We start from the raw sequence: 25,286 nt of genomic DNA, 5'->3' as shown, positions 1-25,286 counted from the left end.
TTTTGTTTTTGTTTTGTTTGTTTTTTAAATATATTTTATTGATTTCTTACAGAGAGAAAGGGAGAGAGAGAGAGAGAGTTAGAAACATCGATGAGAGAGAAACATCAATCAGCTGCCTCCTGCACACCCCCCACTGGGGATGTATGCAACCCAGGTACATGCCCTTGACCGGAATCGAACCTGGGACCTTTCAGTCCGCAGGCCAACACTCTATCCACTGAGCCAAACCGGTTTCGGCCTGTTGTTTTTTATTTAACAATCTAAGGAAAAGAGGTCAGTGTCCCTGACTAAGTATCAGGTATTGCTTATTTTTTAAATTCTTGTGGCGCACTGGTTAAAAATGGCTGCCTTACAGAAAACTGTTTTGATGGAATAACGGGGTGGAAGCCACACTGAAGACAGTAGAATTGTGAGTGGGACGTGAGGACATAGGGACAGTACGTGTTACAAGGAGTTTGGTTGTAAAGGATAGGGAAAGGCAGCATCTAAAGTGGCATGTGTGGTTTTGAGGAAGGATTTGTTTTTAACTGGCAAGCTCCTTCCTACCTCCTAGGGTTGTTGCAATGATTAAATGACATCATGCATACGAAGGGTTAAGCCTAGTGCCTGGTACATGGTCTGCAGTCAACAAACATTAGCTTTAAAAACAGAGTGAAGTAGTATTAGCATTTCCGTTTCATATAACTGTAGGTGTGCCTAACTCCAGACTTACTTTTTTTTTTTTTTATTGCTTAAAGTATTACAAAGGGTATTACATATGTGTCCTTTTTTTTCCCCCCCGCCCTTGACAATCCCCTGGCCTCCCAGTTGTATTTTTGAATTTGTTGTGGGAGGCAGCAGTTTCCGGTGCTTACCTATGCCACCATCTTGGTTTCTTCCTGGTGGAATTTATTGACATAAAGTGTCCAACTGCATGGATGGATGGATGTGGGCTGGGTTCCTGTGTCAAAGACAATGTTGGAGGGACTTAGAACCCAGTCCACCCTTGAACCATGGCTGCTCAGAACTAAAGCACACTGGTTGCATGAGCAGGGGCTGGAGGGAGCCCATGCCATCCTGAGCTCAGGCCACCACCCAGCAACTCCATGGTCATCCCTGGACCCTACCTGGGGCAGGGGACTCTGACAATTAGAAGCACATCTAGAGAGCCAGCGGGAGGGGTCAGAGACCATGTTTCCTAGGAGAATGTAAGGGCAACCTTGAGGATGGCCATCTATTCTCTGCAATATGTCTGATCTGGGACCCCAGGAACAGTGGACAGTGACCCTTAACATCTGAAAAGCCTCCCATATTCAGGGCCTCTGACAAGTAGTGAGCCTGCATTATAGGAGCTATTTAAGGAGTCTGTTAGGCTCCTCCTCATTTTTATCATTTTAGGGTTTTGTATATACATAGTAGGCAAAAGTAGGTTTATCATCTTTCATATGGCAGTAATATAATGATTTATAAATAGTAATACAAGAATGGAGGGGATGAGGGAGGGAGGACAAAATGAAAGAAGGTGAAGGGATTAGCCAAAGAACATATATGCATAACCCATAGACACAGACAACATTGTGGTGCTAGCCAGAGGGAAGTGAGGGGCTTGGGTAGTTGGGTGGAGGTGGGCAAAGGTGGGGAGAATGGGGACATCTGTAATAGTGTCAACAATTAAAATAAAGTTAAAAAAATAAGAATGGACTGTTTCACATGCTCACAACTGTAAACATACTTTTGTCTGGTCTGTATAGTTATGTCTGAGTTGTGCAAGATCCCTCGAGAGTCTGTATATTCATTTGGGGAACTTTAGACAGGGAGGCAGCTAGTGCTTCATAAAGCAGCATAAAGGAAAGCTGCCCTACTGAGTGAGCAGTGGCACCATCTCATTTTACTATGACCTGCATCCTTGACACACTGTGGCCACATGCTGAACACTGGTGCATACTCTGCTCAAATCACAACAGCGCTGCTGGACTCCTCAGTTAGAGGCAAGGAAATGAGCAGTGTACGCACTTTAAGTGACTCAGCCCTAGGCCAGAATCACCTGGCGGGCCTGTTCACAGCACTGGGGCCACCCCTGAGTTTGCTTCAGCAGATCCCCATCCCCAGGGGCCCACTATGTGAGGTTCCCAGGTAAGGCTGCTGGTCCAGGGACCACACATTGAGAACCCTCTGCTCTAGGGTAGAATCTTGGGGACTAATCAGAACACACAAAAGATTCCCCAGTACAGGAAATGGGCAAGTGGCCTTCCTTCAGATTCATTCTGAAGGCTGCTCCAGCTGAAATTTCTCCCAGGGCTGAGCAGGGAAGTTGTCCTGCATTCTCTATGGCCTCTTTCATCTCTTGCTGGATGGCTAGAACATGGCCACTCCTGCTGGCCTTGGTGAGTGGGTTACTTGACAGGAAACTGGCGGAGAGGGCGTGTCAGAGTGGCGAGACTCGAGACTCGGTGGTCTCAGTCCCAGGTCTGTGGGACCACTCTCAAGCTTCTCATTTCATTTCCACAGCACTCCCATCTCGAGATGCAGGCGTTGGGAGTGCCTATTTCAAGGGTTGCTGAGGGACAACATGGGGTAATGTGCACATACTAGGAGAACGTTGGCTCAGTCCCACACCATCTTGGTTTCCTGGTCAGCAGTAGCCACTTAGATCAAAAGTGCTTGTGCGGGAGATTGACAGAGAGGGTAGGTTCTGTCAGCTATTATTTCCCAGGAAATTGTTTTCATCCTGGCCCCGCTGAGCTCGTTCTCTCCACAACACAGCATGGAGCAGGGAAGTATTGATGATGGTCAGGATTAGCAAAAGAGAAGATGCTTTGCATATTCTAGACTCAGCTCCCCAAAGCATGTGGCACACCACAGACCAGCACCTTTTCTGGAAACTTCCAGAGGATACCCAGCCCAGGGAGCCCCATCCGGACTCTCGGTGCAGCAGAGTGCACTTCTGCAGTGAACACAAAAGGGCCTTGATGTTCCGCAACCAGGAGGCCATGTGACAGAGGCTGTGCTAAAATTTAAAAAGCAGCATTTGGCAGCCTCAAAAAGCTGATTGCCTCTAGGATTCATGAAGAGTGTCAGCTTTCTCCACAGGCATGGGAAATAATACTAAAAAAATAAGCAAAAAAATATCATGTAGCTGTACTGGCAGCAGGGATTCAGGGTGCGGCTGACACATCGGCTCCTGACGTTTCCTATCTTCTCGCTCCCTCTCTCCCACCTGGCTCTTTTTGGGTTTCGGTGGCCAGAACTCTCAATGCCTTCAGATCAGTACCAACTGCAGCTTCAAGACCACATCCAGGGCCCTACGGGAGACCCCAGCCGGCCTGTGGCTGTCTTGGCTCAGGACACAACGACGGTCACTGCCGTGCAGCTGGGACAGAGCAGCCTGGTCCTGGCCTACAAGAGTATCCTTTCCTCGGGCCAGCACGCCCCATGCAAGTCCTCAGTGCGGGGATTATCCTTTCCTCAGACCAGCATGCCTGATGCATGTCCTATGCTCAGGGGATCTGCTGTTTGGAAGGGGAGTCTTTTTCTCCTTGGAAGCTGGGCTAGCTAAAAATAGCCCTGTTTTCCCTCAAGGTCTGAAAATCAGAAAGATTGCTCACCTCTGTGGGTGACTCACTGGAGAAGCTCCCGCATGGGAGCTGGTTGTGGGCCTGGAGCCTCACTCCCAACTCCAGAACGCCTGCGATCTCTTCTAAGGAGCTGGCTGAAGCTGTTTCCACAATGGTGTCATCCCTTGTCTCAGACTTGTTGGGGTGTCTGTGTGCCTCCAGTGTCCTCTGCAGAGACCCCCTTTGCTGGTGTAGGAAGCACGGAGTGGCTCTGATTCTGGAAACGGCTCTGCCCCACTTGACACCAGGCAGGGAAGTTTCCCTCCCTCCTCTGTCCATGCGGTGGGTGATGGGAACCATCCTACCCATGCTGAAGCCTGCCAGCTGGTTTACTTACTGCCTTGTGTTTTGTTCCTTAATGAGGAATTCAGGTATCCGTATGCAGGGTGCTTCCAGGTTACCTAACAGCACCATCTACGTGGTGGAACCCGGATACTTGGGTGAGTGTGGGCATCCTAGGTCCTGGATGCTGTTCTTTTTTTTATTACATGAGTTAGGAAAATAAAATAAAAGTAACAACTCCCCAGAGGATGCTTCACTTGACCAGCTCGACCAGCTGGGTGGCCTGGGGCCATCAGCACCCACCTGCCCTTGCCAGGGCTGCTCCTCAGTCCTTCCCCTGTCCGAACCCAGAATCTGTCAGAGGCTAGATGGGGTCAGGGAGGTGGCCAGCTCATCAGGGAGAGAAATGGGATAGGGTAGAGTGGGGAAGGGCTTTGTCTCTTGCTGGCTTTCATAGCAGGGCTCTGTCCAGACCTGATCATGGCCATGGACATTTGGAGGTGAGAAGGGCCCCTGAGGTACCATGATAGTTGGTAGATGTCTCCTTGGGGAGGAAGGGGAGGCTTTTGTCAGGAGGAGGAGAGGAACCCATAGCCATGGGTACAGCCAGTGCCTGGGAGCTGCCATGACAGATGAGGACTTGAGATGCGTCCGGACACTCCGGGTCACCGACACAACACTTCTTTTGGTCTGGGCTTGCTCACCTGTTGAGTGCAGTGACATGGCGCAGCAACCCCAAAGTTTTCTTGTGTGCTGCCATGTCAGATTGCTGTTTGGTGCAGACCTCTGTGGATGATGTGGTGACACCAGGCAGGATGGCCCTGCGTGTCTTAGGAGCTCCACTTACTTAGAAATGCCTCCTTGGCATCTCCCAGCTGTCTGGTCTATGCTGGGCAGGGTGTTCCAGAAGGCAGACAGGATTCTTGGTGCTTGGTGTTGTGGGGAGAGGCCAGCACAGCAGGCAGTGACAGGACAGCTGGGAGTGTTAATGAGAGTGCAGAGAAAGGCTTCAGGGATATGCTAATTGAGGCAGGCCTTTTCTAAGAAGCTGCTTTTGCTGGTGGGTCATCATGGCTCAGAGAGCAGCATGGGTAATGGTGTGGAGGTGAGAAAGCACATAGCATCACAGGGGGCAGCAGGCAGCTGGTGTGGCATCTACAGTGGGAACAAAGCAGGGGGCCTGGAAGCAGTGCAGGCTCACTCGGGAGCATACCCAGTGCCAGGCCTCATGCAAACCTGTGCATTTAGAATGTAGATACAATGTGGGTTCAGAGTGCAGCCCTAGGGTAGACTCAGAGTATAGCCTCACCGTGGACTCAGAGTGTAGACCCACTGTGGATTCAGAGCATATACCTACTGTAGATTCAGAGTATAGCCACACTGTGGATTCAGCGTATAGCCTCACTTTGGAGTCAGAGTATAGCCTTACTGTGGATTCAGACTGTAGACCCCCTATGGTATCAGAGCATAGACCAGGGGTGGGCAAACTTTTTGACTCGAGGGCCACAATGGGTTCTTAAACTGGACCGGAGGGCCGGAACAAAAGCATGGATGGAGTGTTTGTGTGAACTAATATAAATTCAAAGTAAACATCATTACATAAAAGGGTATGGTCTTTTTTTTTTTTAGTTTTATTCATTTCAAATGGGCCGTAGTTTGCCCATGGCTGGCATAGACCTACTATGGGTTCAGAGTATAGACTCACATGGATTCAGAGTGGGCCTACTGTGTATTCAGAGTATATATCAGTATGGGATTTTGACTTACTATGGACAGGGTCAAGTTTGAGTGAGTACTGAGCAGTCAAGTGTGGGATTGTCTTGGGGAATCTTAGAGATCAGTTCAGGTTTGTAGGGCTCAGCGCTGAAGCCCAGCATCAGATCCCACAGTCATTAACAGCTGGACTTTTTCTATGGAGGAATATAGGTGAGCGGTTGTGGGCTATCTAGGTGAGTGCTATGGGGCCCTTCCAGTGAGCAGTTATAGGTCTCTCCAATTGAGTGGTCTAAGCCCTTCTAAGTAGGTAGTTGTGGGCCCTCCAGGTAAGTAGATGTGAGTCGTCTAGGTGAGTGGTTGTAGGTACCTTTAAGTTGAGCATTTGTATGTCTCTTCAGGTAAGTGGTCTGGGCCCTTCCAGATAGGTGGTTGTGGGGCCTCCAGGTAAGCAGTGTGGGCCCTCGTGCTAATGGTGCTTGGTCCCATCCTGTATGTCCCTGTGGCCTGAGTCATCAGATGCTGCCACTTGCCTTTCTTACAGGGTTCACAGTCCACCCTGGTGACAGGTGGGTGCTGGAGACTGGACGCGTATATGAAATTACCATTGACGTGCTTGATAAGTCTGGCAACAAGGTCTACCCATCAGATGTGAGTGCCTGCCTAGGGTCCTGGGGTGGGGATAGGGGCAGGGATGGGGAGGTGGGATAGCTCCTAAATGAGCTGCCCCCAAAGAACAGGGGTCCCCATGCAGGCAGACTGAGTTCAGGAACTTCCTAGTGGTACTGTTAGGCCTACAGGAGGCACTGTGTGGGATCCCTGGGGCATCTTGAGGACCAGTACACCTGTGCATCTGCACCCCACAGACTCACTCCCACAGAGCTGGGCGGGAGAAGAGGCTGCAGGCAGCAGGGTTGAGGAAGTGTTGGTGAGGAGGTGGTGTCTGCCAGCTGTGATTAGCTGTAAGGGTTTCAATGTCCTTTACTGTATTTGGTGGTGTCCTTGCTGGGACCTCAGGACCTATGAAACCTGACTGCAGGCTTTTAGCTCCCAGGAGCCCCATGGGGTAACTATAGCAGGAGCACTGGGTCATCAGGTCAGGCAGGGAGGGAAGCCTGGGAGGGGTCAAGGCCAGCGTGGGCTTTGTCCAGCTTGTCTGCTGGCTTTTGGAGGCCTGCGAGCCTCGGGGCCCTTCGCCTGGCCTGACTGCTGCTTTCAGGTCACATGGCTTCTGGCCTGCATCTTACTTTCCTGGGTTGTCTGAGTAGCACCTCTCAACCAACCCTGCCTCGCCTTCCAGAACATCCGCATTGAAACTGCACTGCCCTCTGAGTTCTTTGAGGTGCTCTCTTCTTCAAAGAATGGGTCATCCCATCAGGTCAGGCCAATAAAGAGAGGCCAGACGGCTGTGGAGGCAGCCCTCACCTCCGTGGTAGATCAGGTAAGTCGGTGCCCCACGTCCACCTTCTGTGCCCCACAGGCAGAAGTATTCACCCTGGCTGGATGGGAGCCCTGGGGAGTCAGGGACCCAAGCTTGGCCTGTGTGTTCCTCTCACAGGTACCTTGAGGGTCCCTCTCTCTCTGGGCTCACAAAGGATGTCTGGGGGCGGCTTTGGGCTCTTCCTGTCACCTGTCCTCACACCAGGCCAGAGGCCCTCTTCCTCTGCCAGCCCATGTAAGAGTGAGCCTGCACCTTTGGGAAGAGGCCAGAACTCTTGCTGAGGAACAGTGTTGGGCCCCTGCATCCAGCTGCACCAACCAGGAGCCACCAGCATCCCTTTGGCTGTTTTGGCTGTGGGTCCTTCAAAGTCTCTTTTATTTTTAAAGTTTTTACATATAAATTTATCTGTAAAGTTTTTACAGATAAATTTTTTAAATTTATCTTTATCATTGAGAGTATTACAGATGTCCCCTTTTTCCTATTGATCTCCTCCACCCCTCAACCTCCCCCCTCCCCCAACCCCACAACCTTCATGGTACTATTGTCTGTGTCCATGGGCTATGCATATATGCATATATGTTCTTTGGTTAATCTCTCCCCAGCTTCAAAGTCTTTTCATTTTTTCCTGTACTTAAAAGGCCAATCAGTTTTAGGTGGGAGTAATTCTTACTGATGGGAACATTGGCATGACTGTTCTCATCTGCCTACCCTGCACCAACCTCTCAGAGGCAGTAGAAAGAAATGGCATGTGGACCACACTGCAATTCCTACCCAAGTCTTCCCTGGGGGCTTTGGGCGAGTTGCTTTAGCATACCACACCTCAGTTTTCCCATTGTAAAGTGGGGATACCCACATCCATTCTGTCAGGGGGTCCCTGAGGATGAAGTCGAGCAGCATTTACTCCAGTGGACATTATAGAGCCACACAAAGCCATCTCCAAGGAGATGGAGAGGCTGCAGGTTATCTGGCATTTCCTTCCCACTCCCCTTTCGTGTCTGATCCCCAGGGAGGGACAGGGGTCTGCTTGACTGGGAAAACTGCTGCAACCTGGTTGTCATGGTGATGTGGGGCACCCTCATCCCCTTGTAGGATGGAGGGGTCCACATGTTACGAGTGCCTGTGTGGAACCAGCAGGAGGTGGAAATTCACATCCCCATCACCCTCTATCCCAGCATCTTGACGTTTCCGTGGCAACCAAAGACAGGCGCCTATCAGTACGTGATCAAGGTAACTAGGAGCCCCAAGTCTGGCTGCACTCCTTTGGGCGTTTCCATGGGATTGAGACTTTTAGGACATTGTGTTTCATCTAATATTATCTTCTAGGTTGTGTTCTAGGGGCTGGAGAGAATTTAAAATCAGTCTTTATTCTTTATTTCTGAGGTTTCTATCACAGCTGTAAATTTTGATAATCAGGAAAAAAAACCCTGAAAAATAGAAAGTAAAGCAAAATAAAGAAAACCTGGAATACCGATATAACTTCCATATGCATTTGGTGTTTTTTTAAAATTATTGATTTTAGAAAGAGAGGAAGGGAAGAAGAAAGAAGGAAAGACAGAAACATTGATTTGTTGTTTTATTTATTTATGCATTCATTGGTTGATTCTTGTATGTGCCCTGACCAGGGATCGAACCTGAGACAATGTTTTAACCAACTGAGCTACCTGGCCAGGGCCACATACATTTGTTTTTGTAAAAAAATTGTTTTCCCAAAGCAGTGTAAATATTCGTAGAGAAAAAATTGAAATGTAAGAGAAAATGTCTCCAACCCTGTTATTTACCAAGTGTTCTTGGGCATTTGTCAGCATGGACTGATTGATTCCTTTGGGCCTTTTGAGCCCTTGAGGGCAGCATGTTCCCCATCAGTCCCCACCTCCCTGGCAGTGATGGCAGGTGTCCTGTCTGTGCACTGGTGCCCACTGCCAGGTATGTCACCATCCTGGCCCCTCTTGGGTTCTAAGGTGGTGGCCCCTGTTCTTGGGAGCTGTCGGACTGTTGTTTACTTTATGGCAGATGGCTAGGAGTGGGCAGGGGTGTGTGCTGGGAAGGAGCGTTGTGTCTGGTCAGAGGCAGCATCCTGCACCGGGCCCCATGGCCTAGGGTCCATCCATTCCAGCCTGGGCTCTGGGAGGTACCCCTGGACTCTGGAGCCACTGTCATGGACATGTGGGTATGTGTATGTCAGCCACAAGGTCCCTAGAATGTGAGGATTAGACCGGGGTAGAGTGGAGAGAGCGAGGCGTGGAGGCAGCCTCCAGTCAGGCATGGGATGGATGACATGTTTTTCCTTGCAGTGGGGGACACTGACCTGTGAGTGTGAATAGGTGTGAGTGGGGGTGAATGTGAGTGGGTGTGTGTGAAGCAGAGAGAGGCCATGCAGGTGCACTGATTAGATGATGATTTTTTCCCCCTAGGCCCATGGCGGGAGTGGGAACTTCAGTTGGTCTTCATCAAACTACATGGTTGCCACAGTCACCGTCAAGGGTCTGATGACCACAGGCAGTGACATGGGACTCAGTGTGATCCAGGCTCATGATGTTCAGAACCCGCTCCATTTTGGGGAGATGAAGGTGAGACCTCAGGGGCCAGGACAGCCCAGGGGGTGATGTCTAGGCCTCAGGCTTAATTCAGAATCACCCTTTAGCCTTTGGTCTTATACTTAGTGTTGGCAACAGGTGAAGTGGTAGTGAATCAGGCCCTAGCCCTGCCCTTGAGGAGCTCCCAGCTGCATCAGGGAGATGGGAATGGCATCCCACACCAGGCAGGGGATGGGACCAGAAGGGCCAGGGTCAACATAGCTGGAGTTTTTCGAGTGGAGACCAGAGAACACAGAACACAGGAGATAACCAAATGAGCCATTCTAGAACATTTGCCAGACCTAAAACATACAACTCTCCAAATTGGAAGGGTCGCTGACTGTCAGGTTGTAAGTGCCCAGTGAAAGGGAAGCCCAGGACTCCAGGAGACCCGGCCCAGCCTCTGCTCTGCTTCTTGTTCAGATACAGTCAGGAGTCCCCTGTCCCAGGGCTCCACACCTGGCTTTTGACCCCAAGTGATGTGGGATCAACTCACTCAGCAAAGGCCACAGGTGAGAGTGGTCATCTGCAGCTGAGCCTGGTGGCCTCCTGACCCCACTTCTTTCCTTCCTCCCTGACCCTTTCATTTCTTCACTTAGGGCAGAAATTGAAGGTCCATTCATGATGTGTCTAATACTGATCTTCTCTTATATTATTTGGGATATTGTTGATAGGCTATTTTGTCTTTTTATTGTCACACAAACACACACATCCCTACCTTAAAATTTATCTAAGTTTCATATGAAGAGGGTTGTAATGGAGACCCTTTAGCTACAGCATAATTGTGAAATATTTAGGTAAACTCTAACCACCTTGCCCCTCCCCATCTCCCAAGCTTCTTCATCTCAGTAAATGTGCCACCTTCCACCCAGTTACTCAGCCAAAAGCCGAGGACAATTCCCTAATGGGCAGTGTATAATGGTTAGAGCCTGGCTCTCGGGGCTGGACTGCCTGGTCCAGACACCATCATGCTTCAGCCCAGATAGGTTCTTTAACCTCCCATGCCAGTTTCTTCATCAAGTGTTGAGGTTGGTATTAGAACCTTCTTAACAAGGAGACTGAGAGGAGTCAGTGAGCTAGCAATATTCTCCTAACTGAACCTGGAGTCTGGTAAGTTTTGTTTATACAAAGATTGTTGTTTTTTAAAAAATATTTTTATTGATTTCAGAGAGGAAGGGAGAGGGAGAGTGATAGAAATATCAATGATGGGAGAATCATTGATCAGCTGCCTCCTGTGTGCCCCACACTGGGGATCGAGCGCACACCTGGGCATATGCCCTGACTGGGAATAGAACTGTGACCGCCTGGTTCATAGGTCGACACTCAACCCACTGAGCCACACCTGCTGGGCAAAGATTCATTGTTTTTGATGATGGCTCTCTCTCACCCTGTACACTGCCTTCTTTATATTTTTCCAATGTGCTGAGGTGGTACATGCCTCAGGATCTTTGCTCGGACCATCTCTTTTCCCAGAATGTCTTTCCTCCAGACTTTTGTGGCTCTCAGATCTAAGCCTACATCACCTTTTCAGAGAGGTCTTCCCTGACAGCTCTATCTCTGAACATTACCTCAGTCCCCAGCACACACCCGCATGACCCTCAGGCTTGGTCTTCTCACTGATATATAGTTGGTACCCAGCACACAGTACTGTTAGTAAATCCGAGCAGCAGGCCTTTCCTCTCCCACGGAGCCTGATGACCTAATCAGCTCCCTGTCTTCCAGGTGTATGTGATTGAGCCCAGAGGCATGGAGTTCACCCCTTGCCAGGTGGAGGCACGAGTGGGCCAGACCCTGGAGCTGCCCATAAGGATCAATGGCCTAATGCCCGGCGGGGTCAACGAGGTGGTCACCCTGAGCGACTGCTCCCACTTAGACTTGGTGGTCGAGGTGGAGAACCAGGGCGTATTCCAGCTGCTTCCAGGTAAATTAGCACTGATGAGCAGGTGCCAGATAGCAGTGGGTTGACGCCTTGTGTTCAACATGGGCTGCTCTAGGCTCCTAAATAGAGGGCATGAGGCAGCAGGGGTCACAGCATGAGAAATGGCATTTGTCTCCTTGTGCTCCACCAGCAATGGTCTGATTTGGATCTTACCTGCCATGTGACCTATTGTGTCACTGGGCTCTCTCAGCCTGTTTCCACATCTCTAATGCAGTATCATACTAAATAGAATTGCATGTCACAGTGCCTATTGCAGCATCTGGACTGTAGTAGATGCTCAGAATACACTGTTGATAAGGGGATTTGGTTAGGGACAGAGTCGCAACACCTTTGAGACATGTGTGGTCTAGCCCTCCAGAGCCATCAGCGCCCCATGCAGGGTTTGGGAGGTGGTGGTGTCAGTGGTGTTGGTATCAGTGGAAGCTTGTTAATTTATAGGGTGTCAGCCCTGCCAGGTACAGGTAAGTGAGCCTCTGTGTATGCCCTCCTTAGACTTCACAACCATCACAGGAGGAGGAACTGGTGTTGGGCCATGTGTCAGATAAAGAGACTGAAGCTGTGTAGCCATCCAAGGTCACAAAGGGCACAGGGTGTGATGGTGTGCAGATCCGAGTATGTCTGGGATACTGATCTGAAGCCTCAGTCCTCCAAAAAGTGGGCTTTGCAGGGAAATTAGCTCAGGGGCAGCAGAGAGCTCCTCTTCGATGTGCAGATGAAGAAAGGCAAGGACTATTGAGCCATTGAGGAAGGAGTAAGGTTTGAGCAGGGGTGGAAGTAACAGGGAAACAGGGAACAGCACTCAGTGGGTGAGGCTCCTGAGGTGGGCATGTCCAGGGACGTGGGCACACACAGTGGACCTGGAATGGCTGAACTTGTTGAATCCTGAATTGTGGAGGGCACTGGAGGGCTTAGACCTGTGTCCAGGCAGTGGGGAGCCACTGACGGTCTGTGAGCAGAGCAGTGTGGCTTGATCCTGATGGGGCTGGGAAGCCCAGTTGGCAGAGGTGTTTGTAGAGTGGCCCGAGGTGCTAAGCAGCTTTCCACACCAGCGTCACAGTGTGGCTACCCATGGAGCCCTGTGAACTCGGAGCTGCGCAGAGGAAGGACAAGCTATGCCAGGTCCTCTCTGACCATCCAGGAGAACCAGCTGTGGGAGATCTTAAAGTGTTCTTGGCGAGGCAACAATTTAGGGTGGAGGAAAACATTAGTGCGTGGGAGAGAGCCCTGCTGGCGACAGGGAAGAAGCCTGCCTCCCAGTCCCCCACAGGTGTCCTGGAGGGGAATCGGCAGGCTCAGCCCAGGCGCTGGGTAAGCATCCAGGAGTCCAGGAATAAAAGGCAGGCCTTGGAATTCTACACTCCTGAGTCTGAGCACCCCTTCTTCAATATTGGCTGAGTTGCCCAACCTCTCTGAGCCTTGGATTCTTCATGTATAAAGTGGGGATACCGGCCCCTTGCCTGCTGTGAGGGTTACAATGAATGTCCCTCAGCCCAGAGGTGGGATTTGGTCCTGAAGACAGCAGTGGAGACAAGTCCTGTGGCAGCAAAATTTTCCTTAGAAAGCTCCTTAAGTATCCCCCAATGTAGAGTACATGTGGCTTTGTGGAGGCTTGTGGTAGAGCCCAGGTAACATGAGAAGCCTAGTCAGGGTAGAAAGGCGATGGCATCATGGAAATCCGTGGGACACAGGACCAGATGGGGTCAGTAGATTGAGTGACACCTGCCCTAGGGCACAGGAGGCTCATGGAAGAGAAACATGAGGACCGATAGGATCCCAGTTAGGCTGACAGGGTCCTTCTCTTTCTCCGTCTCCCCTACTAAGTGCAGGTCCTTGGTCTTGACCAAGTTAAGACACATCTGATGGAGCTCAAGCCTTGGTTCTTGGAAAGGGCTCGACCAGGATCCCAGGCAACACCCCTACCAGCAGCATTTGAGTAATTTGGGGCCTCACCCTCTTCCTGCTGGACTTGCCACTGGGATCCCGTTTCTGCCATGTCCTCATCATGGAAGCCCCCTTAAGAGCCCCTTGGGGTTGTGAGTGTTACTGTGAACTTCTTCACGGAGCCCCCAGGATTGGGCTTGACCAGGTTGACCTCTGGGGGTGGCAACCCCACAGCTCTTGTCCCCACCCCAGCCCTTTTTCTGTTCTCAGACTCAGCTGATTTCTAGCCCTTTGTTCACTGAGTACCTCCCAAGTGCTATGCCCTGGGGTCCCCTGGTTACCATGAGAGCTGTGGTCTCACCTTCATGGCCTTTACAGTCTAGTAAGACAGATGGTGCAATGGGCAGGAGTGGTGCTGGGACAGTGTGCCAGTGTGGGAGCGAGGGTCCTGGGGGCTCTGTCTCACTCCTGGCCATGAACCCACCAAAATGCCTAAACATGTTCCCCAGAAGAGATGTGCTTGAAGAAAGTGCCTACGCCAGTTTGGAGGTGTGCAGGAAGGCTGAGAACTGAAGGATGGGGCTGGGAGGAAATGGGAAGAGTATTCCAAGGAGCAGGATGAGTGTTGTAAGCCTAGAGACAAGAAAGGATGTGGCACACTCCAGCTCCTGCCAGGTTGGGGCAGGTGGGCCTCCACTTTCCAGGGCAGGTCCTTGGAACCAGAGTAAGCCCCTTGGGGCTCCATCTTCAGCATCTTCCTACAAAGGGCCCACCTCCCTACTTATAATTCAGGGTCATGTCCAGATAAACGTTTGTGCAGACTCCTTGTACCTGACTGGAAGACAGCAGGGTCCATACTCAGACCCATCATTTCCCTGTTGTTTTTGTGTAATGTGGACACAGATGGCCCATTTGGCAGTTTCAGTTTTCAGGAGCTCCTGGGCCCTGCCTGTGGACTCTGGCCTGCCCTTCTTGGTGGGCACAGCAGTGGCCATTGGCGAAACAGCATGCATTGAAATGTGTCCTAAGGGTGGAGGAGATTGTTCTCAGATGTCCACAGCAGCTCTTTGACTAATTGCTCCAAACTGGAAAGAACCCAAATGCCGATCAACTGGTGAATGGATAAGCAGACTGCGGGACATCCTGGCAGTGGAAAACTTCTCAGCAATGCAAAGGAAGCAAGCCATTGATCACGCAGCAGCATGGCCAAGTTTAAAAATACACTGCATGAGACGAGCCAGACATGAAGAGTGCAGTTTGTGGATGTGTAGTGTGAGGCAAACCGGTCCATGTGGAGACTGAGTGTAGAGCAGTGTTTGCCAAGGATGGGGTCTAGGGGAGGAGGGTGACTGCTCATGGGTATGGAGTTTCTTGCTCGGGGTGAAATGCTCTAAAATTAGTGGTGATAGTTGCACAACCCCATGAATATGTTAAAAACCACAGAATTGCATGTGCATTTTAAATGGGTGATTCTGCAGTATGTGATTTATATTTCAGTAAAACTAGTATTAAAAAAAACTAAACTATGTTGGGAAAAATCAGAATAGTATACTGATGGCCTGTAGGGGAGGAGTGGCTGGGGATTGCCTTGGAAACCATATGAGGGACCTGGGGCGGTGGGGACGATTCTGCATGTGGGAGATTGGGGCTTCCGGATAGCCAGAATTCATGGTCTGGTCTGTGCACTTCACTGTGTATAAATTTGATTTTTAGAAAAACAGAACCATAAAGAAATATTAAACTGTAGATAATTACCTGCTTGATAAAGTATTTAGAATGAAGTATTCTGACACCTGCAACTTACTTTTAAATGCATAAAAAATAAGATCAGCCCTGGCCGGTTTGGCTCAGTGGATAGAGCATCAGCCTGCAGACTGAAGGGTCCCAGGTTCAATTCCAGCCAAGGGCATATGCCCGGGTTGCGGGCTTGATTCCCCCCACCCGCACCCAGTAGGGGGAGTGCAGGAGGCAGCCAGTCAGTGATTCTTTCTCATTGATGTTTCTATCTCTCTATCTCTCTCCCTTCCTCTTGGAAATCAATAAAAATATATATAGTTAAAAAAAATAAGATCAATTGGTCAATGGGTAGGGGATGGATAGATAATGCAATAACAGAAATAAAGCAAAATGGTAATTGTGGAATCTAGGGGGTGGCAATATGGGGTTTCACAATGTAATTTTTTCTAAAAGTTTGGAAAGAAAACAATAGAACTCTGCTATACTCCCACTAGAATGGCCTTTTTTAAAAAGGGTGGAAAATACCAACCATTGGCAGGGATGTAGCATGGCCTTTAGAAATAGTATAACTTGTTACAACCATTTTGGGAAAGGTATTAGGCAGGAATATTGAAAGCTGAACATACGCATGATCCTCGGCAATAGGGATAAGGGGTGCACATATGGCATTCTTAGGGACACACTCAACAGAAAGGCCGAAATATGTCCCCCCGAAGAAACATGCACCAAAAGAAATGTTCTCAGCAGCACTGTGTGCTGTTGTGCTGCCCGGGAACAGCCCAGGACTTTGCAGTAGCATGGAGAAATCTCTTCACACAACAGAATCATGTATACAAATACGGATAAAAGATCTACAACATGCATAACATAAGGAGGGATCTCACCATCCACACTTAGTTGAAGAGGGCAGACACAAAGGAGTGTAAGCTCAGTGGATCCCTTTATATAAAATAGAGAAGCCAGCAGAAGTACAGTGGTTCTCCTTTGGGGAGGAGCTAGTGACCCAAAGGGTCCATGGGAGATTCCAGGGAACAGGTCACGTTTCTTGATCCCAGTCCTGGGTACAGGGTGTGCTCAGTTTATGGGGTGTGTATGTGTGTGTGTGGGGGGGGGGTCATTGTGAACTGTATGTTTCTGGCGATGTACTGTTTGGTATGGGAATTATAATTTTACGTTAGAAAATTAGGTTGTATATCTAACCCAGGATGAAAGGACTGTCTGCCTGTGTGGTCTTTCAACAAAGGCAAATTCAGAGTGACTACCTGACTCTCTTCTTGCAGGGCGGCTGCAGCCGGGGTCTGAGCACTGCAGCGGTGTCAGCGTAAGAGCCGAGGCCCAGGGGCACACTGTGCTTCTGGTGAGCTACAAACATGGCCACATCCACCTGAGTGCCCGCATCACCATTGCTGCCTACCTGCCCCTCAAGGTGAGCCTGGGGCCCCTGTACTCCACCTGCTTCCATGATGGGAATTATTCATTTGTTCTGGTGAATTTGTGTTAAAGCCCTGATGATTTAGAATAGCTTTTAGAGCAGCAATCTCTTTCTTTGGGTTTCAGGCTGAAATGAGGAAGTATGTAAAAGAGCAGTGCTTAGTGATTCCTGATACCCATGCAGATGAAATGTTACCCTCTCTGGGCCTCCAGGGATTAAGACAGAGAGGGTGATTCTAGTGATCTCCAGAGTTACCCTGCAGGGTCTCCACAGAACCCTCGAATGGGGACAGTGGCCCTGGCTTGTGAGTGCAAATTCTGAGGCCTCAGGAATCTGGGACAGGTTTGGGTTTTCCCCCTGCCTGTCAGGTAACCATCAAGCATCTGAGTCCCCGTTTGTCCATCTGTGGCAGTTACAGCACTTGAGGTCACAGCACACTGCCTCAGGGTTGACACCAACCCTGAGTTTGGATCCAGGTCCGACACCAGTTCTGTGGCTTTGGCCAGTGGTCAGCAAACTGCGGCTCGGCAAACCGCGGCTTGGCAAACCGCGGCTTGCGAGCCACACGTGGCTCTTTGGGCCCTTGAGTGTGGCTCTTTCACAAAATACCAGCTCTTCCACAAAATACCGACTTCTGTCCATGGGCCAGGAAGTTTCAATCGCACTGTATGTGTGCGCCCGCACGTGGTATTTTGTGGAACAGCCGCACTCAAGGGGCCAAAGAGTCGCATGTGGCTCATGAGCCACGGTTTGCCAACCACGGGCTTTGTCTCATTTAACCAGTTAACTGCCATGCATCCAAAAATGCTTTTATCTCGCTTGCGTCTATAGATGCTAATGGCATACAAAGGGTTAATTTCTCTGGGCCTCAGTTTCCCTGCCTGTAAAAATGGGCTAATATAGTACCCACTTCATAGGGTTGTGGTGAGAATTAGCTGAGTTATGTGCAAAATCGGCTTAAAACAGTGCCTAGGAAGTAGTGAGTGCCCAATGAGGGTTAATAATTAAAATACAAATAAAAAAGAAAGCTTCACACAATAGCTACTATGAAGCAGGATGGTGCATGTATCTATTTCTTACTTTGAACTGTGCTTCTCACACAGGAGGCCCAGAGAAGGTAAGTTGGCTCCTTTTTCAGGGGATGACTGAAGGCCCAGCCAGTGCTTGCATTCCCTGACACTCACCATTAACCTCTGGGACAGCTCTGGCCACCTGGGTTTCTGACTCTTACTCATTAAAGCAAGCTCAGTAACATCAGAATCTTTCATCTCAGAGCCCCTGGCCCTGGAAATAGTGCCTGATATAACACAGACAGCTTTTTTAAAAATTGAGGTATAATTGACATATAACAGTGTATATATAATTGACCTATAACATTGCATTATGTGCAACATAATGATTCACTGTTTGTATATATCAGGAAATGGTCACCCAAGTAAGTCTAGTTGCCATCCATCACCACCCATAGTTAAATATTTTTTTCTTGTGATGAGAACTTTTAAGCTCTACTTTATTAGCAGCTTAAAAAGCATGTAATACAGCCCTGGCTGGTTTTTCTCAGTGGTTAGAGTGTCAACCCATGGAACTAAGGGTTGTGGGTTCGATTCCTGGTCAAGGTCATGTACCTCAGTTGTGGATTTGATCCCCAGCCCTGGCCAGGGCCTGTACAGGAGGCAACCAATTGATGTGATGTGTCTCTCTCTCTCTTCCCCTCCATTCTCCTCTTTCTAAAAACCAATGAAGAAAAAAATATCCTCAAGTGAGGATTAAAAAATAAAATATGCAATACAGTATTGTTAACTATCGTCACCATGCTGTACATTACATCCCTAGAACTAATTTATTTTATACTGGAAGTTTGTATGTTTAGATTTCCTTTATGCATTTCTCCTCCAAATCCTTTCTCACCCTTGCAATCATCAATGTGTGTTCTGTATCTATGAGTTGTTCATTTGTTTTTTATTCCAAATATAAGTGATATCATATACTATATGTCTTTTCTGTCTGACTTATGTCACAGAATAATGCCCTCACGGTCTGTGCATGTTGTTGCAAATGGCAGGATTTTTTTTATGGCTGAATAATATTCCATTGTATATATGAAGCATATTTTCTTTATCCACTCATTCATCAGTGGATACTTAGGTTGTTTTTATGTCTTAGCTATTGTAAATAATGCTGCAGTGAATATGAGGGTGCAGAAATCTTTTCAAGTTAGTGTTTTATTTCCTTCACCTTCATTCATATCCAGAGGAGGAGTGGTTCTGTTTTAATTATTTGAGAAGTGTTGTTTTATTTAAAATGAACAAGTAGGGAAAATGTGTTCAGGGTTAACCATGCAGGACTGAACTCAAGATCTCCTGACCCCCAGACCTAAAATAGCAGATCCTTACAGATGTTTTACTAAGAGAAAAGTGTGAGATTATAAAAAATGGGGCAAGGGAGGCTGGCAGTTTAAAATTAGGAGGTCAAACTTCCCTTCCTGATGAGGGCACTGGATGAGGTGAGAGGGCTTCGAGAGCAGAGCTGAAGAGAACGGAAATTCCTAAGATGGCAGTGGTCATTCTTGAGGAAGTCCTGCCATAGCCGCCCACAGCTCCCCATAGCCTGTCATAGCTGCCCACAGCCCGCCACAGCCTGCCACAGCCCACCATAGCTGCCCATAGCCCCCCACAGCCCCCCACAGTCCTCTATAGCTGGCCACAGCCCGCCACTAGGCGGGGTGTTCTGCCAGGACCCTCCTGTGAGGTTCTATATAGCCCTCATGAGTGCTTCTCCAGATGACTGGATGGTCTGATTACTGGGGTATTGAGCTAGAACATCAGAGGCCCACAACTGAACTCACTGTCCCAACACGGGATTAAAGGTAGAGATAAGGTAGGCATGTCCCCAATCAAGGCGGCTTCCTGACTAGACAAATAATAGAAGAAGAATATGGGTCTCTTCTCCTTTTATCTATCTTATGCCTTCATATCAGTTAAGGTCAGGTAACAAAACCCAAATAACAGTGGCCTAACCAATAGAGAATTTATTTCTTGTTCACACAGAGCTAGTGTGGCAGCTCCAGAGTCATCAGGGACCCAGGTTTCTGTCTCTACTTCATCATACTAGTATGTGGCTTTCATCTTCAAGGCTGCCTCATGGTCTAAAGTTGGCTACTGAAGCTCCAGCCATCCTGTCTGCATTCCACGTAGCCAGAAGGGGAAGAGCTCTCTCTCAGCTGAGTTCATTTCCTGTAGGAGCCTTGTCAGAAGTTTAAAGCAGCAGTTTCCACCCATGTCTCACTGGCCAAGACTTAATCTGTTGGTCACACCGAGGGACATATTTTAGCTGGGATATTTACTACGCTAATAAAATGGGGTTCTTTCTCTAAGGAAGAGGAGTATGGAAACTGGGAAGGCAGCAGTCATTGCTATAGCCTGTGTTTGCTGGTCTTTCCATCATTTTACTTTGCAGACAGTTGCTGGGCACTTGGCAGGTACAGGCCCAGGCTGGGGAGACAGAGCTCTAGGGAGAAATCTCACAGTCTGTGCCGGGGAGGGTGCCAGTGTATGGGGAAGACAGACTCTCAGATCATTGCAGTGAACATAGAGATAATGAAGAGTCCCCAGGAGGACAGGTCACTGATGAACACAGAAATAGAAGGAGGACAGGGAGGCAGGAAGTGTGGCTGGTGGGGGCACCAGAAGTAGTGTAGTATATCTTGGAGTGAGATCAGAGACTGTGGTGGGTCAGAACAGGAGGTTTTTGAAATCCATTTAGGAGCTGGATGTTCTCATCTTGCAGTGGGCAGTTGGTGAAGGTCTGGGGATGACAGTCAGGTTCACACATGACCAGCACTACTGGTGGGGTAGGGGAATGTGTGTGCCCTGGAAGCACAGTGTAAGGACTCTCCCCATCTGATCCGCAGAAGAAAGATCCATTTCAGATCTTGTTTGCACTGCTTGCCCTCCCCCTCCAACTTACATAGTATCTTCTCTCTATGCTAGGATCATGGTGGGGCTCATGCTTGCCAGTGACCTGACTCCCTCTGCAGTTAACATCCCAGTCACTCCTTAGCCCTTGTCTGCTGCGGTGGCAGAGTAAGTGGATGCTGCATGGACATGCTCCCAGGAACAAACTGGAATTACAACTAAAACACAGAAAAACTTCCTGAATAATCAATGGAAAACTTGTAGGAGAGAACCCTGATATCTGAGGACCGAAAGTGGAGACCCCATAGAGACTGGTAGGAGGGGTGGAGGCACAAAAGGGCTGGCTGGACGCCCACAGACAGCAACTGAAGTCCCGGAGAGATATCTCAGCTGTGGGGGGTTGCCACTGAGAATTCTGGGATCTAATCCACAAGCTGGGCCCTCCAGCAGAGAGCACCAGAACTGAGAAGGGTAACCACATAACATCTGACTGTGAAAAGCAGCAGGGTGCTGTCTGCCAGGGAGTGACAGCTGAAAATTCAGGCACTCTCTTAAAGGGCCAACACACAAAATTCCCTGTGGAGCCACCCATCTTGTGCTCCAGCAGAGGGAGGGTGAAGTGGATTGGAGCTGTGAGAGCAGAAGCCAGGACTGGGGACTCAAGGGATAGAGCTAAGAAGGCAGATACCCCGTGTTTCCTGGGCTGAGTCATTCACTCACCCAGCAGAGGACATCTTTCCCACATAGACATTTGCCTTGCCTTGGGGGAAGACAGGTGACACACCCTATTGGAAAACACCTTGCCCTGAGCTACTTAAGAGATAAAAATAACAGTTAGCCTCCAGGCAGAAGCTACTGCCCCACCCTGTTGAAAAAAACTCACTACACCTGAGGACAATTGCCTGGGGGGCAATTCAAGTCCCAATCCTATCAGTCTGTAGGCAAAGGTGATCTCTGGAGGCTTTGAGTCTTTGCCTCACCTAAGTAGTCAGAAACAGCCTTTAACACTAGAGATTTGAGAGAGAGGTGTAGAGGATGTAACTAATACAGAGTCATAAACCCAAAGAAACAGCCAAAATGAGGACACAAAAAAGCAACCCCCAAATGAAAGAACATGAGAATTCTCCAGAAGAAGAGATAAATGAAGCAGAGTAAGAATTTTATCTGAAACAGAGTTCAGAGTAATGATGGTAAAGATATTCAACAGCATAAAAAAATATAATAACTATGAAAAAACAACTGTGAGATAAAGAATGATATAACACAAATAAAGAATGCATTGGAAGGAATACACAGTAGATTAGGGGAAGCTGAGGATCAAATCAGTGAATTAGAAGACAGAGTTGAAAATATCACTCAATCGGAGAACCAAAAAGAAAAAACAAAAACAGTAGCACAGCTTAAGGGAGCTGTGGGACAATGTAAAATGTAACAATATTAGAGTAGCAGGTGTGCCAGAAGAAGCAGGAAGAGAGAAAGGAATAGAGAACATGTTTGAAGAAATAATGGCAGAAAACTTCCATAACCTGGTTAAGGAAAAAGTAGCACAACTTCAGGAGGCACAGAGAACCCCAAGCAAGAAGAACCCAATCAGGCCCATGCCCAAACACATCAAAATTAAAATGCCAAAAATTAAAGACAAAGAAAGAATCTTAAAGGCAGCAAGAGAAAAGAAAACTGTTACCTCAAAGGAGCTCCCATAAGGCTGACACCTGATATCTCAACAGAAACTCTATAGGCCAGAAGGGAATGGCATGAAGTACTCAAGGTAATGGAAAGCAAGATCTGAGACCAAGACTATTATATCCAGCAAGGCTATCATTCAAAATAGTGGTCAAACAAAGAGCTTCCCAAACCAAACAAAAAAAGGCTAAAGGAGTGCATCACCACCAAGCCAGCATTACAAGAAGTGCAAAAGGACTGCTATAATGAGAAGAAGAAGCAGAAAACCCTAGCCATACAGAATTAAAATGGCAATAAATAAGTACCTGTCAATAATAAGCCTAAATGAAAATGGATTAAATGCTCCAATCAAAATGCGTAGGGTAGCTAAATGGATACAAAAACATGACCCAACCATATGCTGTGTATAGGAGACCCACCTCAGAACAAAAGACACACACAGAATGAGAATGAAGGGATGGGAAAATTTTTCCATGCAAATGGAAAAAAAAAACCTGGAGTAGCAATACTCATATCCAACAAAATAGACTTTAAAATGAAGGCCATCTTAAGAGACAACAAAGGTCACTACATAATACTAAAGGGAATGATCCAACAAGAGGATATAACCTTGTTAAACATATATGCACCCAATACAGGAACACCTAAATATATATATAAAAAAAAATTCTAGAGGATGTTAATGGATTGACAACAACAGTCATAGTAGGGGACTTTAACACCCCTCTGACTTCACTGGATAGATCTTCCAGACAAAAACTTAACAAGGAAACAGTGACTCTAAAGGATACACTGTATCAGATGGATTTAATAGACATTTATGGAACATTCCACTCCAAAGCTGCAGAATATACATTCTTCTCAAGTGCGTATGGATCATTCACAAAGATAGACCACATGTTAGGACACAAAACAAGTCTCTACAAGTTCAAGAAGATTGAAATCATATCAGGCATCTTCTCAGATCACAGTGGAATGAAATTAGAAATCAACTACAGTAAAAACACCCCAAACATTCAAACACAAGGAGGCTAAGTAGCATGTTATTAAACAATGAATGGGTTACCAACAAGATCAAAAAAAGAAATAAAAAAACTTCTGGAAACAAATTAAAATGAACACACAACAACCCAAAATCTCTGTGACACAGCAAAAGCAATCCTGTGAGGGAAATTCATAGTACTACAGGCATACCTCAAAAAAACAAACAAACAAACAAAAACACACAAGAAAAATCAACAATAAACTATTTGATCCTACAACTTAAAGAACTAGAAAGAGAACAACAAGAAAAGCCCAGAGTAAGTAAAAGGAAGGAAATAATAAAGATTAGAGCAGAAATAAATAACATAGAGACTAAAAAACAATACAAAAAAATAAAAAGTCAATGAAACCAAGGGCTGGTTTTTTGAAAGGATAAACAAAGTTGACAAACCATTAGCCAGACTCATCAAGAAACAGAGAGGACCCAAATAAATAAAATCAGAAACAAAATGGAGAAGTAACCACTGACACCACAGAAATACAAATGATTGTAAGAAAATAATATGAACAACTGTATGCCAATAAGCTGGACAATGTGGATGAAATAGACAAATTTCTAGAAAAATGTATCTCCAAAAACTGAATCAGGAGGAATCAGAAAATCTGAATAAGCCAGTAACAGCTGATGAAATAGAAGCAGTAATAAAAAAAACTCCCAGCAAACAAAAACCCAGGTCCAGACAGCTTCACAGGGAAGTTTTACCAAACATTCAAAGAAGAACTAACACCTATACTCCTCAAACTATTTCAGAAAATCCAAAAGGAAGGTACACTTCCAAACTCTTTTTATGAGGCCAGCATTATTATAATTCCCAAACCAGATAAGGACACTACAAAGAAAGAGAATTAAAGGCCAGTATTCCTGATGAACATAGATGCCAAAATCCTCAACAAAATCTTAGCAAATTGTATCTAACAATATATTAAACAATCACACCCTGACCAAGTGGGATTTATTTCAGGGGTGCAAGGCTGGTACAATATCTGCAGATCAATAAACATGATACAGCACATAAATAAATTGAAAGACAAAAATCTCATGATCATGTCAATAGACACAGAGAAAGCATTTGACAAAATCCAACATCCAAACTCTCAGCAATGTGGGAATAGAGGGAGCATATCTCAACATGATAAAGGCCATATAAGACAAACCTATAGCCAACATCATACTTAATGGGCATAAACTAAAACCATTTCCCCTAAGAACAGGAACAAGACAGGGATGCCAACTTTCCCCACTCCTATTCGACATAGTACTGGAAATGCTAGCCAAGACAAGAAGAAATAAAAGGCATCCAAATTGGAAAAGAAGAAGTAAAACTGTCATTATTTGCAAATGACATGATATTGTACATGGAGGGTCTGTCCCACCTGCACATCACTCTTGTGAAGCCCCAAAGTGCTGGGTCTGGAGAGCCCACCTGCTTCTTCCTTCTGTCCGTCAGCATAGATTGAATGCATCACCCTGGGCCAGCCAGGTGCCTGGGGCCTGAATCTCCCTCTGCCCTGTCCCTGGCCTTCTGCCTCTTCATCCTACACCAGCTGTGATTTCCCTACAAAAAAGTGCATCTGTTCTATCTCCTAGAAACATATACTGCCAGCTCTAAGGGCCTCTTGATGGCCAGACCCATCTTCTTGATTTGCAAAACAAGGAGGCCCAGGGTGGAGACCTCGCTCTAGAGTCCCTGGCTTTGCCTGTTTTAATGTCTGCACTTTGATGCGTACTAAGGAGCCTGTACGATTTCTGAGTGTCCCTCATTAGTGGTGTTGGTTATTGACCTATCTCCCTGGCATAGATTTCTCTGATGTGACACTTTTATGCCGAATGAGAATGGAATTCCGTGTGAAAGTGATAATTCCTAGTTCTCTGGCTGTTGGTTACAGGGCATCTGGTTCATTTGCACAACCTTTCCCTTTGGGTTGGTCATGAAAACTTCCTTTGGTGACGTCTGCAGTGGCCTGCTTTACCCACAGCAGAGCTTTGCGGACTGTGGCATTGAGACATGGGCAAGAGCAGGGCATCTGAAGCCAGAATAGCTGGGTAAACTTGG

General features: G+C 47.5%; 1 protein-coding gene across 4 annotated transcripts in view; it reads left to right on the top strand.

Moving 5' to 3' along the window:
* Nucleotides 1-25,286, top strand: part of NUP210 (nucleoporin 210) — a 124,970-nt gene that overhangs the window by 40,224 nt on the left and 59,460 nt on the right. For all 4 annotated transcript variants that reach the window (XM_036348955.1, XM_036348956.1, XM_036348954.1 and 1 more), the window contains exons 7-14: nt 3,225-3,383; nt 3,965-4,033; nt 6,133-6,239; nt 6,889-7,029; nt 8,119-8,256; nt 9,441-9,596; nt 11,325-11,523; nt 16,440-16,585. In XM_036348955.1, the coding sequence (XP_036204848.1) occupies nt 3,225-3,383; nt 3,965-4,033; nt 6,133-6,239; nt 6,889-7,029; nt 8,119-8,256; nt 9,441-9,596; nt 11,325-11,523; nt 16,440-16,585 (1,115 nt within the window). The remainder of the gene's footprint in view (nt 1-3,224; nt 3,384-3,964; nt 4,034-6,132; nt 6,240-6,888; nt 7,030-8,118; nt 8,257-9,440; nt 9,597-11,324; nt 11,524-16,439; nt 16,586-25,286) is intronic.

Source organism: Myotis myotis, unplaced genomic scaffold (genome assembly GCF_014108235.1).
Source record: "Myotis myotis isolate mMyoMyo1 unplaced genomic scaffold, mMyoMyo1.p scaffold_m19_p_2, whole genome shotgun sequence".
Taxonomy (NCBI): Eukaryota; Metazoa; Chordata; class Mammalia; order Chiroptera; family Vespertilionidae; genus Myotis; species Myotis myotis.
The sequence above is the reverse complement of the archived record's forward strand: the minus strand, read 5'-3'. Positions and strand labels throughout refer to the sequence as shown.